This window comes from Pongo pygmaeus, chromosome 13, assembly GCF_028885625.2.
Source record: "Pongo pygmaeus isolate AG05252 chromosome 13, NHGRI_mPonPyg2-v2.0_pri, whole genome shotgun sequence".
NCBI lineage: Eukaryota > Metazoa > Chordata > Mammalia > Primates > Hominidae > Pongo > Pongo pygmaeus.
In genome coordinates this window covers 18,576,784-18,592,532 of record NC_072386.2, presented here as the reverse complement: position 1 = coordinate 18,592,532, position 15,749 = coordinate 18,576,784, and the positions used below count along the sequence as shown (strand labels likewise).

The following is a 15,749-nucleotide window of genomic DNA, read 5'->3' as shown; positions in this document are numbered from 1 at the left end:
CCTGTAATCACAGCTACTCAGGAGGCTGAGGCAAGAGAATCACTTGAACCCAGGAGGCAGAGGTGGCAGTGAGCCGAGATCGCATCATTGCACTCCAGCCTGGGTGACAGAGCCAGACTCTGTCTCAAAAGATAAATAAATAAATAAATAAATAAATAAAAATAAGTGTAATGTTTTGGCATTCAAAAAAATTTCAGATTGTGTTGTAAGTTTCTTTTTTCACATATTTTTAATATAAATTTTTTCATCCCAACCTCGTCCCAGCAGCTCAGCTGACTCCCACCCCGTTTCTCCCTTTCCATTGGACTCTATGACACACGGTCTCATCCAGAGATCTATTTTTCATCACTTATTGTGTTTTTACGCTGAAATTTGATTTTTTTAATAATTCCAACAAAAAAGTCCAAGGGTCATAGACTCCCGCTCACATGCCTATAAAGTTGTGTTGTTTCTGAAATACATTTTAAAATAGAATTCATTTAATTATGAAAATGAAGACATAAAATGAATTTGTATCAAGGTTTTAGTCAAGTAAAGTTAGAGTTAAATCAATTACTAAATGGTTACAATGTTCTACAATACGAAAACCATACCCAGTTGCCTCTTGTTCTAATTCATGATTTTCCTTTCTTATTTGATCCACATTATAGTCCAGTGATGATATTAACTCAAAAAGTTTTCTGAATTCTTCACGTTTTTCTTCAGACTTGAAAAAAAGTGTTTAAAATTATTTTTGTAAAATCTAGAGACCCTCTTCTATCTTAAAAATATTATTTCTCATAAGTTGATGAATAATATGTATTTAGGCAGTTGTATAAAGTGCATTTTACAAACCTGATGCCAATAATGACAGATTTCAAAACCAGTCATTTTCTTAAAACAGCTAAAAAAGATTCACACTTTCATCATTATCTTTTCTGAAATTTAAACTGTCAAAAATGTTTGTTAAAAATGAGAGTTTTTACACATAAAGTACTAAGGTTAGTAAGATAAATTAAAAGTAGTTATATTTACATTTTAGTTTTTAAAGATGCTCTAGAAACATTGTCATTAATAGTTTAAGATATTCCAAGTTAAATTACATCTTACTAAGATGATTTTTAGAAAACTCTTATCTAGTTCCCATTACATTTTTGATCCTCATCTATCTTCAGGCTGAGCTAAACACTGTCATTCTCTGTAAGTATTCACCTGTAGGTTTCAGTTTTTCTCTGTCTCTTAACCATTTCTCTTTAAACAAAGTTTATTTTTTTCTATAATAAACAAATAATAACTTTTGTCTACTTTTTGTGGCTTTTCTATTATCCTGTTTCTCCCCTTCCATTGGACTCTATGACACAGGGTCTCATCCAGAGATCTATTTTTCATCACTTATTGTGTTTTTATATTGAAACTTGAGATAAACCAGTGCAAGGCTCTTTAGAGCAAAACCTAGATAACAGACATCTGGGTTGCTTGGCAAAGGTCATGTGTAATCCTAAGTTATGAATCTGTCACAATTTAATTAATTGTTCTGCCTCTGTATCCGTGCTTTCACACCGCTGTAACTGTAAGCCTGCTTCAAGCTAGCCCACCCCATTTTTGAAGTGTGTATAAAAGTCAAGTGCTGTCTTTGTTCTGGGCCCAGTTTGTCAGATGTTGAGTCAGCTGGGTCTGAGTACACTCGATAAGGATATCCTCCTGTATACACTCCAAGGTCTCTCTCTGGTCCTCCTGATTCTGCAACAGCGTGATCTCCACTCACTGCAACCTCCGCCTTCTGGGTTCAAGCAATTATCCTGTCTCAGCCTCCCAAATAGCTGGGATTACAGGTGCCCACCACCTCGCCCAGCTAATTGTTTGTATTTTTAGTAGAGATGGTGTTTCACAATGTTGGCCACGCTGGTATTGAACTCCTTACCACATGATCTGCCCTCCTCGGCCTCCCAAACTGCTGGAATTACAGGCGTGAGCCACCATGCCCGGCTGCTACTCTTTTTAAATTCTCTCAGAACTCCTAAAATCTCAAAACGGTAACCCGGATTCCCTAATATAAATTTCCGGCTCTGACCTTTTTACTGAGGCCTCTTCCCTCTAGTACACATATTATAGACAATATTCTCAACCACACACTTATACATTGCTACCTGGAGCAGATTACTTTTGTAGATAGTGAATCTTATCTATTTTATGTTGATTCTTATACATGTTACTTTGAGTACAGTGTTATTTTCTAATCTTGAAGGGGGGCTGTCTTACCCTTAGGATATTCACCAGTATAATTTGTCCTTTCTTTTTCTTTCTTTCTTTATTCCTTTCTTTTTTTCTTTCTTTCTTTCTCCTTCTCTCTCTCTCTCTCCTCTCTCTCTCTCTTTCTTCTTTTTTGGACCAGTATATTTTGTCAATTTTTTTTTTTTTTTTTTTTAGATGGAGTCACACTGTGTCATCCAGGCTAGAGTGCAGTGGTGCCACGTCAGCTCACTGCAACTTCCACCTCTTGGGTTCAAGTGATTCTCCTGCCTCAGTCTCCCAAGTAGGTGGGGCTACAGTTGCACACCACCAGCTAATTTTTGTATTTTTAGTAGAGACAGTGTTTCACCATGTTGGCCAGGCTCTTCTTGCACTTCTGACCTCAGGTAATCCCCACCTCAGCCTCCCAAAGTGTTGGGATTACAGATGTGAGCCATGGCGCCCAGCCCTTTTTTCTTTTATAATGAAAACTTTCCCATGAGAAACAGATTATCAATTGTTTGCCTTTGTTTTCTTTTAAAGAATTTCCTTTTCCATAGAGATATGGCATGATGAACATCTTATTCTAAAGTTTCTTTTGGGGGACACTCAACTATGTCATTGGGAAGCTCCAGTCAAGTAGAGATCTCCCTTCTTCCTAATTGAGATTCTTCATCTCAGAATGGTGTCCACCAAATGTCTTAATCCAGGTAGTCTCCTGCTTAGGAATTCATGAAACAAGAACCTTCTGGAGAAGTTAGAGGCTATTGATTGAGATGGTTTAAAGCTGCCCCTTATTATATGTTTTACTCCCAAGGCAGACATCAAAGTGGCTAATAATTCTATGCCTGATGTCTAACTCAATTCTATGGGAATCTATACAAAACGTTTTATTTATGAGACAGAGTCTCGCTCTGTTACCCAGGCTGGAGTGCAGTGGCTTGACTACTGCTCACTGCAGCCTTGATATTCCGAGCTAAAGCGACCCTCCTACCACAGCCTCCAATGTAGCTGGGATTACACGCATGCACCACCATGCCTCCGCTGTTTAATTTTTTTTTTTTTTTCGTAGAGTCAGGATCTCACTTATATTGTTCTGGCTGGTCTCAAATTCCTGGGCTCAAGCACTGTTCTTGCCTCAGCTTCCCCAAGTGCTAGAATTACTGGCATGAGCCACCTCACCAACCAGGTGTTCCATGGAATGGTTTGAGAGGCAGTTCTACACAGAAGCCAGAAGGGCTGGGTCTGCATCCCAGATCTACCAGATACTAGCTGTGTGACCTTGAGCAAATTAATTTTCTGTGTCTCTGGTTCTTTATCTATGAAATGGAGAGAATAATACCATCTATTTCACTGGGATGTTGGGAAGATTAAACCAGGGACTGACATGAAGCACTTAGAAGAGTACGTGGTGCATGGTGAGCTACAGATAAGATTTGCTTAGAAGCACTTAGAAGAGTACATGTACATAGTGAGCTACAGACAATATTTGCTACTAGCATGATAATTTTTGCCGTTTTTTATCTCTTGACCATTGTATGTGTTAGGTGAGTGGCATTTCAATGGAAGTGGTCTCCTATAGATGCACTGAATCAATCTTCACACCACTGAAAGTGGCAGCAAATGGGGAGTGTATAATTTATAGCTTACTCTTCTCTCTGTCTGACTCAGTGGGCAACAGTCACGTATGTACTACAATGTAAACAGCACCTCCTGGACTGAGTAGTACATAACCGACATGACCAGCAGAGACAGGCTGAGCCACGGAGCTGAAAACCCTGGAATCTACTGCTAAATCAGTCTTCTGAATCAATTCCCCCCAGCAGCTGTTGCTGTGGCACTGGCTTCACGAGTACTCTGCTGAGCGCTAGGATTAAGGAGTTGTGCTTTCCTTCATCAGACAAGCTGCAGCCAGAACTGTTCAGCTGACAAACTGGCAACCATCCAGAAATACAGTTTTGGCTGCAGAGTGAAGGAAGGCAAATTTAGATTCTTTTTTCATACTGAGAAAAACATGAGCATTTGATTGAACAATTCTCCTCTATTAGACTAATTGGTTTTAATTTCATATTTAATTGCTAAAAATACACTTAGAATAAAAGATTTACTGTATTAATGTCTCAAAGAAGAAATAATTGGTATGGTATATTTTGTTCTATGCTGAAAGCTGCCAAGCTAAAATATTTTCAATTTATACAAGGACAGGTGACATTCATGTCACATATTATTTTCCCTTTAAGCAAATTTATGTTAAGACAAAATTATCTTCCATCAAAAATTAAAAGCCATGTCAAATTAAGGGCTAAGTTGTTCTGCAGACTGGGCAACAAGTGCTGAGACATAAGGTCAGTGAGAGTCAGAACAGTCAGAGAAAGCTTCATGAAGAGGAAATTGCCTGCCAGGTCTGAATGAATGAGGCTAGATGAGCAGGAACTGAGAAGGCAGGAAGGACCGCATGGGTAAAACTGGTGCTGACATCTGCCCAGTTAACTCTGAGGATAGAGTCCAATGGCAGGGAAATAAAAACATATGTCCATAGGATAACCCGTAAATGAATGTTTGCAACAGCTGTTTTCATAATAGCCAAAAAGTGGAAACAACCTAAAGGTCCATCAGCTGATGAATGAATGGAAAACTGGTGTAGCCATGAAATAGACTATTATTTGACAATAAGAAGGAATAAACTACTGATATGTGCTACAACATGGATAAAATTCTGAAAACATTCTGCTAAGTGAAAGAGTCAGTCAGAAAGGACTTCATATTGTATGACTTGATGTATATAAAATATGCAGACCATGCAAATCTATGGAGACAAAAGTGGATGGTGGTTGCCTACAACTGGGGTAGGTGGAGAGACATCGAGTGGGGTTGCAGTCATGGCTAAGAGATGTAGGGTTGCTTTTCAGAGTGGTGAAAATGTTCTAGCATTGAATGTGCTGATGACAACACAACGCTGTGAATGTACTAACACAACGCTGTGAATGTACTAACAGACACTAAGTCGTACATTTTAAATGGTTGAACTGTCTGACATGTGAATTCTCTCTCAGTGAAACTGTTTTTAAAATCCCATGGTAGGATGAAGACAATTTTCTGAGCTCTCTATGTTGGATGTACATACACTATCAGATCTGAATATTTCTATGCCATTACAGTATATTTTAAATGAAAGGAAGATGAAGGCAATGCCTAACTTTTCAAGTAGTTTGTAAATTAACCTAAAATGTGTGCAGTTCAAAGAACAGTATGACGGCCTTTCGGTACAAGTTAACCTAGAATCCATGAAATGTATAGGCACAGCTTCTGCGTCCATTCACAAAAGTGAAGAAATAAGACAACTTTCTGGAATATTCCATTAAACATTCTCTTCTGACTTAATCTGGTTTGCCTCGCCAAGGCAATAAGGAAATTATCTAAAAATACTGTTTAACAGGAAAAAAGTCAACTTTGTGTGAGGAATGATGTATCATTCTCAAGTTTCCAAAGAGTAGATATTATAAGAGAAAACATATGCAACTATTTTTCAAAATGGCAGAACAAGAGCCAGAGTTGAAGAAGTACGTACATTATAAAGATAATAAAATGGTAATGATCAATTATAATGAAAATACAAAATCAAGCTGTCCACTGAAATTAGTATCCTAAAACACTTTATATTATTCAACCAGCTACAGATTAACTGTCTACATGTTAAATTCCATACATACTTGACATTCTACTTGAAATAATTTCTTCTTTGAAGCCCATGTCTCATCCAAATTAATATGACAATGTGATGTACCTTCCAGTGGAGACTCTGCCATAGAAAATTTTTTAAGGTGATTGGCCAGTTCTTCTTGAAGTTGTCTCACAATCACCTGACAAAATATTTTTGTTACCAATTTTATAAAGTGACTTATTAAATTGTTAATAATATTTAACTCTAGCATACATCCTTTGAAAATTATTAGCACACACACAGATTCACTTTCTTTTCCTCATATGTACACTTTCTTCTTTATTACTGAATTCAGTGAGGGACACAGAAGGTGCTATCTTCCTGCCAAATCGGTATTCTCCTACATGACAGATGGATTCAGCCCGCTATTCATTCATCTTAGACCCTCAACTCAACCTGAGTTCCTCACATATTCAGTCGCTGTTGAAATCCTTCCAACAGATTCCTATCTCAGAATAAAAGTAAAATTCCAACGGCCTTCAAGGCCCTAGGTAACAAGGCCTCTACCTCCCTCCCTGACCTCAGCACCTACAACTCTGTCCCGTACTCACTTCAATCCCACTCTCCGTGAACTCTGCCACCCCTCATTAGGGTGAAAATGGGGAGTCAATGTCAAACTCATAAATCACAGACAGCTACAAGTATCTTTGTACTGGAAAGAATTCTATCCAAATAGTAGTCATTGAGACTTAAAATGTAAATTATGAGCTAATTATTCATAAAAATATTCACAGTAAATTATAAATACCTACCAGTGGGAACACTACATCAAATATTTTTTGCTAAAATTTGCCACATTTATTCCAAATTGTGATTTTATAACAAGTAGAAGTCTTTAAAATACTAAGTGGTCAGAAAAATACATAATGTGAGACTGACATATTTTCAGACTTAAGTCACATTGGTATGAATCAAAACAAAGTTATACCAACTAAAATACATAAAAGAGAAAGCCACTGAAGGAAAAGCATCACAAGACACAGCAACACACTTCAGTTCATCTGGAAAATCTAGAATTAAGTGTCAAAGCGGCTCACTTAATTCAATCTTAATTTCAAAATACACATTTCAGGTACAAGCATTTCCACTTACCCACTTCATTATGGTCTTAAAATGCGGCAACATAAAGACGTTACATTTATTATTTCAGTAGTATAAGACTACATACCTTATCAACACTGCTCTGCATCTACTAAAATTTCATAGGTGACATAACGTCTTTACTCAAAGGAAAGCATCTGTCAGCTCTACCTTTTACCTCCTGGAAACAAAGTATGTTTCCAAGCTGATACAGTAAACACTTTTTTGGTTTACTAAAACAGCTTTGTTGAAATATGATTTTTATTAAAACAGCTTTGTTGAAATATGATTTATAGAGTTTATGTTTCAACAAACAGTTCAAAGATTTTTAGTAAATTTACTGTGTCGTGCAACCATCTCTACAATCCAACTTTAGAACATTTTCATCACTCCAGGACAATCCCTAATGCCCATTAGCAGTCACGACCCACTTCCAGCCCCAGGCCTACACAAACATTCATCTTCTTTCTGTCCCTATACATGTATTTCCTGGATGATTCACGTAAATGGAATTATACAGAATGGTAAACACATTTTCATCTATTTATTTTTATATTGAACTAGGTTCAACATATAGCCAGAATGAAACGTCTAAATTTTCTTTCCAGAAGGTTATAGGTTTCTTCATACTTACTTTTCCTTCAGCTTCTTCTTTTTCATACTGAAACAGTTTTTCTTTTAAGTAATTATATTCATTCATTAATTCCTTATTTTTTTCTTCTGGAAGAAGAGCTTCCTTTCCATTCTCAAGACAGTCTCCTTGGATATTAGTGACTATCTCTTTGTTATTGCCTTCCTTATGAGCAGCCTCTAGTTGTCGTTCAAGCAAGGGATTTTCAAGTTCTTGTTGACTTATTCTCTCCTCTAAAGAGTTCTGCTTTCCAATGGATTGACTCTCTTTAGCTTCCTCATTTGGATGCATCTGCTTCATTTCCTTTATTTGATGCTGCGCTTGCTTTAGGTCCACCTGTACACTTTCTAAAGCCAATGTCTTTTCCCTGAGACCATCTCTTGTCTCACGGAGCTTACCTTTTAAGGTATTGAACTTCACCCGAGCTTTATGGAGCTGTTCAGTAAGAAACTCATTCTTATCTGTTAGTTGAGAAATATTAGAACCCATTTTTTCATGTCTAGAAACATCATCTGCTTTCCATAAAACTAGTTCTAGGTTTTTTCTTTCCAAAATTTCATTGTAATTATTAATAGCAGTGGCCAGGCTAGAATGGAGGGATTCAACTTCAGCTTCTAGTCTTTCTTTCTTGTGTTTTTCCTTCTCCAATTTTGAATTCAGCCTTGCATTCTCAGCTTTCAGATCATTAAGCTGTTGTGAATACTGGGCCATTTTTTTTGTTATCATTTCTTCATTGAGTCTTGTACTCTTTTCAAAGTTAGCATTTATTTCTGTAATACTTTTAATTTCCTGAATATATTTCTCTTCCTTTTTGAGACTGTCATTTTTTATTGCGTATAATTCCTGTTTGAGCATGGCAATGTCTCTCTTCAACATATAATTTCCATACATTGCATCCTTTTTTCCATAACTTTGAGAATCCTAAATAAAACAAAACAAATTGATAGTTAGCACTCAATAAAATAACATATGATGGTTATTTCTGAAGTGAAAGAACAACCTGTACATTCATGCAGTTAAAAGTTGCTGTAAGTGGATATCCAACTGGAGAAAAAGTTGAAGCAAAACCTTGAACCTTAGAGAACATACATTTCAAAAAGTTCAAAAATGTATTTGAAGTCAATGAATCCATAAAATACACACACACACACATACACTCTAGAGAATTTTTAAGAATATCAGAATTGGAAAAGCCTTTCTCTGAATTACAGCAAACTCAAAGCATAAAGTTCTTAAAAAATTTGACTAAATTAAAATCTTGGAAAAAGGAAATTGCATTCATACTCTGATATCTAACCCAGACACCACCCTATAGTAAGAGCTTTACCTCCACATCTATTCGGACAGATAAAATCTCTCAAAGTTTTAAAAGTTCTGTTTCCCTGATCATATTCTATTGTGATTTGATTCAACATTTTTTAGTCAGTTGTAAGAATTACATTTACTAAATCATAAATCTAGACATTGTACTAAGCACTTCTACATATATACATTGATGAACTTATTTAGTTATCACAATCCTTAATAAAGACAGGTTAAAAATATGAGCAAGCTGCAGGATTTTCCTCAGGGCTTCTGACTCTACTTTCTAGTTCTCCATCAGATCACAGTTACTTATGTGGTGTAAATCTATCAACACAAAAACAGAGAAACAAAAAGACACAGGCATAAAATGTGTCTTCTGCCTTTGTCACCTGGATTCTCCAGGAAATAGCCAGATTGATAGGATGTGACCTTGTGGGGCTTCAGAAACAGAAAAGAAGCTTTCCCTTTTCTGCGCTAAGATATTCTATTCCCCACTGCCTTTTCTCCTTATTTTTTCATTTGGTTCCTGCGATATCAAAAAAGTGAAGGTGCTCACTGAAATAGAGGAACCAAAGTTTGCCACAACACAAGGAGCCGAGTGAAACTGCTGAGTTGCTAGTGTGGAATCCTGGAAAATGAGATATTCCTCAAATTTACATTCAATTACCACAAAAGTTTATATCTGGAAGATATACAGTACAGTTGTCCACTCTAGCCCCATTATCTACTTGATAATGGAAGTAAAACCAAGAAATATTAAGTAACTCACCCAAAGCTCCTAAGGTGGCATTCCCTAGCATTTCATGGCACCGAAAGGGAAGAACAATTCCATATCGCTGAATTACATACATTACCAGATAAATACATCAAATTCATCAAATAAATTAAAAGTGTGACTTTGGCAAAACAATTTAATGGCTCAGAGGGTGGTCGGAGGCCTCATCTGCTTTTACTTTGAAAGAAGAAAATCTCTAGATATTTGTCTATCTTTGGAACACAATGTACAGAACTCAGCCTTCTACCATAGAGTCAAATGCTAAATTTTTGGCTGAGGAGTTACGCTACTTATATGATAAAATCCTACATGTCAAAACCTACCGTACTTTATTAAACAACATCATGTAAAAGTCTGATTCAACAGAAACATTGGAGAGTGGTGATTTTCTTAAATATGTGAAAGTATGTGTATTTGTTTCCAAAAATATGTAAAGTGGCCACGATGGAATTAGAAGTGTGCACAGTTTGAGTGAAACAGATAAACTTGCGTGCATGAAAGCACACTAAACAGACTTGTTCGGCCGGGAATATCTGTCGCAACTCTCAAGGTCAGATACATTTTCATGTCTCTTCTCAGTCATTGCTTTCCTCCCATTGGATTACCATTTTGTCATTTAAATAAATGTAATTCATCTTTAAATGAATATAGAAAAGAGAATCTAGACAGTATCTCTTTAGCAATTTCCCTTATGCTTACCTGGTTCAGAAGGTCACATGGTATATGGCTAAATAATTTTCCCAGCCCATATGCCACTTGGAAAACTCACAGTGAGGCTTAGGTTGATGAATGAACAAAGATTATGAGAATGTTTTCCAGAACTGTCATTTAGATAGCAGCACTAATCTACTTTGACACATAATTACACATTTAGATAACCCCACTGTAACTATACACATGAGATTTTCTTGAGTAGAAAACCAGAACGAATCAGATAACTTCTAATAAGAGAAACAGCAAGGGAACCTCTTTTATAGTTGAACTGTTTTTCTTCAAAGCCAGGAACTCTACTTGTAACAAGCCTATCTCATTCTTAAGCCTTTGCATATCTTGCTGTAAGTCTTCTTCTAGATATGCTTTTGATGTTCTGTCACTATGTGGTGGAGAATAACTCACATTTTCTAATTCAGGTTTCATTCTTTTATAGATATTAGCAGTGGGACTGTCATATGTTGGTCCCTGAAACACACTTGCTAAACACCTAAGCTTTAGAAGAGCTTCTAAGTTCCATGTGGCTTGTGGAACAAGTGCTATATTGGTTTTCGGTTTTTGTAAGTGTCTGTAACAGCAGAAATACTGTAGCTTTCTATTCGTATCACATGCTTCCATTCTTTGGAGTGAGCAAACCACAAATCAAAAAGACTTTTTAGATCTCCAGACTGAGGCCAATGTCTAATGACTAATTTCCAATCTGTGGTATTTTGGGTTATATTTTCTTGTATCTGCATATCAAACTCTTAGTCTTTTCATTTCAGCCATAACTACTGGGTTCCTTAATTTTTCAATTTCTGTATCATTACAACAATTCTCTTTCTTCTTCATCTCTGTGAGAAACAGGCTACATGTCTGCTTTGTTATAATTTTTACAGTCTGATCTATGTTCATTTGAATAAAGCTTAGAAGATGACTGGCAAGTGTGTTGGAGGGACCCAGAGTATGAATACAATGACAAGACCTGAGTGAGATGGGCTCCTTCTGTTCAGACAATGCCTGGAATACTACAGAGTTAGACACTCCTCCAGGTGCATCTGCTTCCTCACCATCAGGGATATGATTCATCAGATTACGGGGCACTCCCTTTAAGTTTGTCCCTCTTTAGAGTTACAATGTAAGAGCTCTTCCTCAGGACAAACAGTAATTCTGGATTTTTCAAAACTTTCACCAATCTTCAGTTGAACTTTTTTGTAATGAATTTTTTTTTTTTTTTTTTGAGATAGACTTTCACTCTTGTTGCCCAGGCTGGAGTGCAATGGTATGATCTTGGATCAACACAACCTCTGCCTCCCAGGTTCAAGCAATTCTCCTGCCTCAGCCTCCTGAGGAGCTGGGATTACAGGCATGCACCACCACACCCGGCTAATTTTGTATTTCTAGTAGAGACGGGGTTTCTCCATGTTGGTCAGGCTGGTCTCGAACTCCTGACCTCAGGTGATCCACCTGCCCCAGCCTCCCAAAGTGCTGGGATTACAGGTGTGAGCCACTACGCCCAGAATTGTAATGAATTTTAAAGGAAGTCCTGAATATACAGATTTATCCTCTTTATTACAATTCTTACTCAGTTCTGGTTCTTGAGACATTTTTTTGCAGGTGCAAAAGTGGAAAATTAATTTGCTTCTTTTGTTTCTCAGATGCCTTTTCTGACAGGGTGCATGTTTTAAAATTAACTTTATTCTAAACTGTTTCTCAGATGTCTTTTCTGACAGGGTGCATGTTTTAAAATTAACTTTATTCTAAATTAAGTATGAACAAAGAAAAAATAGAAAATAATTAAAATTGAACTGTGAAACATAATCTATGTTTTACCACTCCTAAGTTACTGGATTATAACTAAGAAGTAAAAATAATTTCCCTTGGCTTAATATAGGAGAAAAACATGAACCACGAAGCTTAACTCTCACTGTTTGTTTGGAGTAAACTTAATTCATTATCAATTAAATATGACAGAAATAGGTTCACAGACGATATGTAGTATCTAAAGGCTTTCTCTCTTGAAAAGATTTTTACCTCAGCATACCCTAAATAGTGAACCCCTACAGTGAATTCATATTTCTAAGATTAATTAAAGAGTAGGCAAATGCTAAATTATTAGAAGCCAAAAGGAATACCAATCAGAAAGAGAAGAAAATTTTTAGATTCTACTTCAAATGTTATACTGTAATATGATAGTGTTATCTAGATAGGTTATCTGCTTATATCCAGGTCTAATATATTCTAAGCTCCACTAGTGACAGCAGTTTAAAAATTTTAATAGCATTTTCTACTTATGTTAAAACAAGAAACTTATTGTTTGCACCCTGACACCAAAGTCCCATTCTGGAAAGCATAATTCTCTCAATAGGCAGTTGGATTGCTTTTATGACCCCATCTTCTCCCTGAACATAGACACTGAAGGCAACCAAAAACCAAAAAACAGAAGAAGTCTTTAACCTCAGCACTGATGACTGGCAACATAAAATTGCAGTTTGAACCACCGGGAATGATGACTCCTTTAACGTGAGGTGAACTCAGTGGCCATCACTGTTCAATTGTTCATAACTTCTCTTGCTTAGTAATACAGCTCAATTTTTGATGTTACCTTCTTTATCATGAAGAAGATTATAAAAATAAAAGAGCAAAGAGAGTTCTGGAAATTTCTGGCCTCAATTCCAAGGGTACAGATAGCTGTGAGTTACTACAGACTATAAGAATATTTTAAATTTTATAACAGGCTAAAATATTTTAAAATTCAATATGAAATTATGCTCTGTTGGATTCTAAAAGGATAGTCTAAAAGGTCACTTCATTTGGACTATGCTATGTTATTAAAAGAAAAACAAAGAAACAAACCAATATCAAACCAGAAATTTAAATTGTTATATACCTGTGGCTGTTTATTTTCACTTCTTTCAAGCATTTCTTGCTTTTCCTCTGAAGCCACTTTTAAGTCGTGTTCTGCTGACAAATCCATATGTTTAGTTAAAATGAATGACTTAAAGACTATAATCTTTATAAAAATTGATACAAAACAACATACGCTTTTCTTTTATAAATTGAGAGTTTAAATGAAGCTTAATGTTTACTGGAATATTTACATTTTTAAGAAACACTTCTAATTGTCTAAAACTTTAACAAACCACTTGGGGAGACACTAGATATCAGCAGGTTCAAGCCACGCAAAAGTCTCAGGGTCACCCAAAAATTATTCCACCCAATATAAAAAAACAAAACTGCTGGAAACAAAACAAAATTTAAAAATACAGTAAAAACATATAAAGTAACACTTTACTATTCTCTACTTCGTAATAGTATCTTTTTAACAACATGCTAAGCACATTATTTACTAATAATTTGCAAAATTTTTGTTACTGTTATACCTTTAGAGTGTACACAGTTTTTTACATCTGAAATATTTTCCTCTACAATTCTGACAAATTGATTTTTGTGTTTTAAGGCTCAGAATGTAGGCTGGGCACAGTAGCTCACACCTGTAATCCCAGCACTTTGGAAGGCCCAGGTGGGATAACTGCTTGAAGCCAGGAGTTGAAGACCAGCCCAGGGACCACAGTGAAACCCTGACTCTGTAGCAAATTTGCCAGGCATAGTGGTCTGTGCCTATAGTCCCAGCTACTCAAGAGGTTGAGGAAAGAGGAGCTCTTAAGCCCAGGAGTTTCAGTTTGCAGTGAGTCTCGATCATGCCATTGCACTCCACCCTGGGTGACAGAGTAAGAACTTGTTTCCAAAAACAGAAAAAAAAAAAAAAAAGGAAAAAAGGCTGAAAATGCTATGTGAAGTCCTCCCTGAATCTGGCTTTCTCCACATACACAGGTGTCTCCTTTCTTGGGGCTCCCTTAGTACTTTTTGAATTTTTCTAGTGTCACTTCACCATCTGGCTCCCTACCCAAGAGCAGTTCCTTGTTGTTTCTTGCTGGAGAATCACAAATCTATGTGGATATTTATTATCCCAATACCCCTCCTCAGCTTCAAAACATAAGTGATTATTCTAAGCTAATCACATAACTACATTTGCTTTCCCAGTGCCTGGTTTAGGAATGAGCACGTGGTGTGACCCAGCTAATAAAATATTACAGAAAGGGCTGAGCACGGTGGCTCATCTCTGTAATCCCAGCACTTTGGGAGGCCGAGGCAGGCAGATCACGAGGTCAAGAGACTGAGACCATCCTGGCCAACATGGTGAAACCCTGTCTCTACTAAAAATACAAAAATTAACTGGGCGTGGTCACATGTGCCTGTTGTCCCAGCTCCTCGGGAGGCTGAGGCAGGAGAATTGCTTGAACCTGGGAGGTGGAGAATGCAATGATCTGAGATCGTGCCACTGCAATCCAGACTGGTGATAGAGCGAGACTACATCCCTGAAGGAAAAAAAATTACAAAAAGTCCCCTGCATGCTTCTGAATTTTCTCCCAATTTAAAAGACACATGTGAAGAAAAGCAGCCCTTCCAGCCTTTAGATACTGTCTTATGAGAACATGATGTTTGGAGCTGTTGCTAAGTAGCCAACCATGAGGGGAGACATGAACAAGACACTGCCAACAGCATAGCTGAAAGAAGAACAAGTGGGATCCAATAATATCACCGGACAACCAAAACAAGTCTGGTTCTTATGGTTTTGGCCACTGTTAGGTCTTCTAGTATTTGCAGCCAAAAGCATTCTACCTCAGAAGTTTCCCCTGGCCTACAGGATAAGATCTACTCATTTCTGTACTATTAGAAGTCTTTTATTGAACTTGTTTCTAGACACGGGTAAAACAACAACAAAGTCTTTCCTAAGCATGCCTTCACTGACACATACTAAACATAATAAATAATAACTATAAGCTATTTTCACCTCATTACCAAGCACTCCATATATATTTTTTTGCACTAGTAAATTTGAACTGCTCATAGACTCTACAAAGTTCACTCAGGTGTCCTACCTTTTGAACTTGCTCCTTGTGTTTTAAAACTTTCATTCTTCGTGGCTGCTGCTTCTTAGATACTCTTTCTGCCAGGCATCATCCCTCTGCCTCCTTACCTGGCAAAGTTCCACTCACTCTGCACGCTTACCCTAAGTCCCACCCACATTTTAGAAGACTGCGTTCATCACCACAAACGTAAACGTGCCTGGCACATATTGAGCATTATACATACGTAATAAATAATAACTATAAGCTCCCAGATGACATTGGACACACAGTAAGCACTATTTCAGGTAGTAAATAAAATAAATAACAGTGGTAATAACAATCTCCTAACTGTATTTTTTAAATGTATTTTGTAACATTGGAAAAATGCTTAGTCTATAACAGACACATGATAGTTACTATTTAAGT

General features: G+C 36.8%; 1 protein-coding gene across 3 annotated transcripts in view; it reads right to left on the bottom strand.

Annotated features, from left to right (window-relative positions):
- Nucleotides 1–15,749, bottom strand: part of ANKRD18A (ankyrin repeat domain 18A) — a 62,220-nt gene that overhangs the window by 29,238 nt on the left and 17,233 nt on the right. For 2 of the 3 annotated variants that reach the window (XM_054500232.2, XM_063650147.1), the window contains exons 7-10: nt 13,301–13,371; nt 7,644–8,561; nt 5,919–6,068; nt 594–706 (exon numbers count right to left, since the gene is read on the bottom strand). In XM_054500232.2, the coding sequence (XP_054356207.1) occupies nt 594–706; nt 5,919–6,068; nt 7,644–8,561; nt 13,301–13,371 (1,252 nt within the window). Of the gene's footprint in view, nt 1–593; nt 707–5,918; nt 6,069–7,643; nt 8,562–13,300; nt 13,375–15,749 lie in introns of all 3 variants that reach the window. The other variant, XM_063650146.1, reaches the window with a different exon arrangement.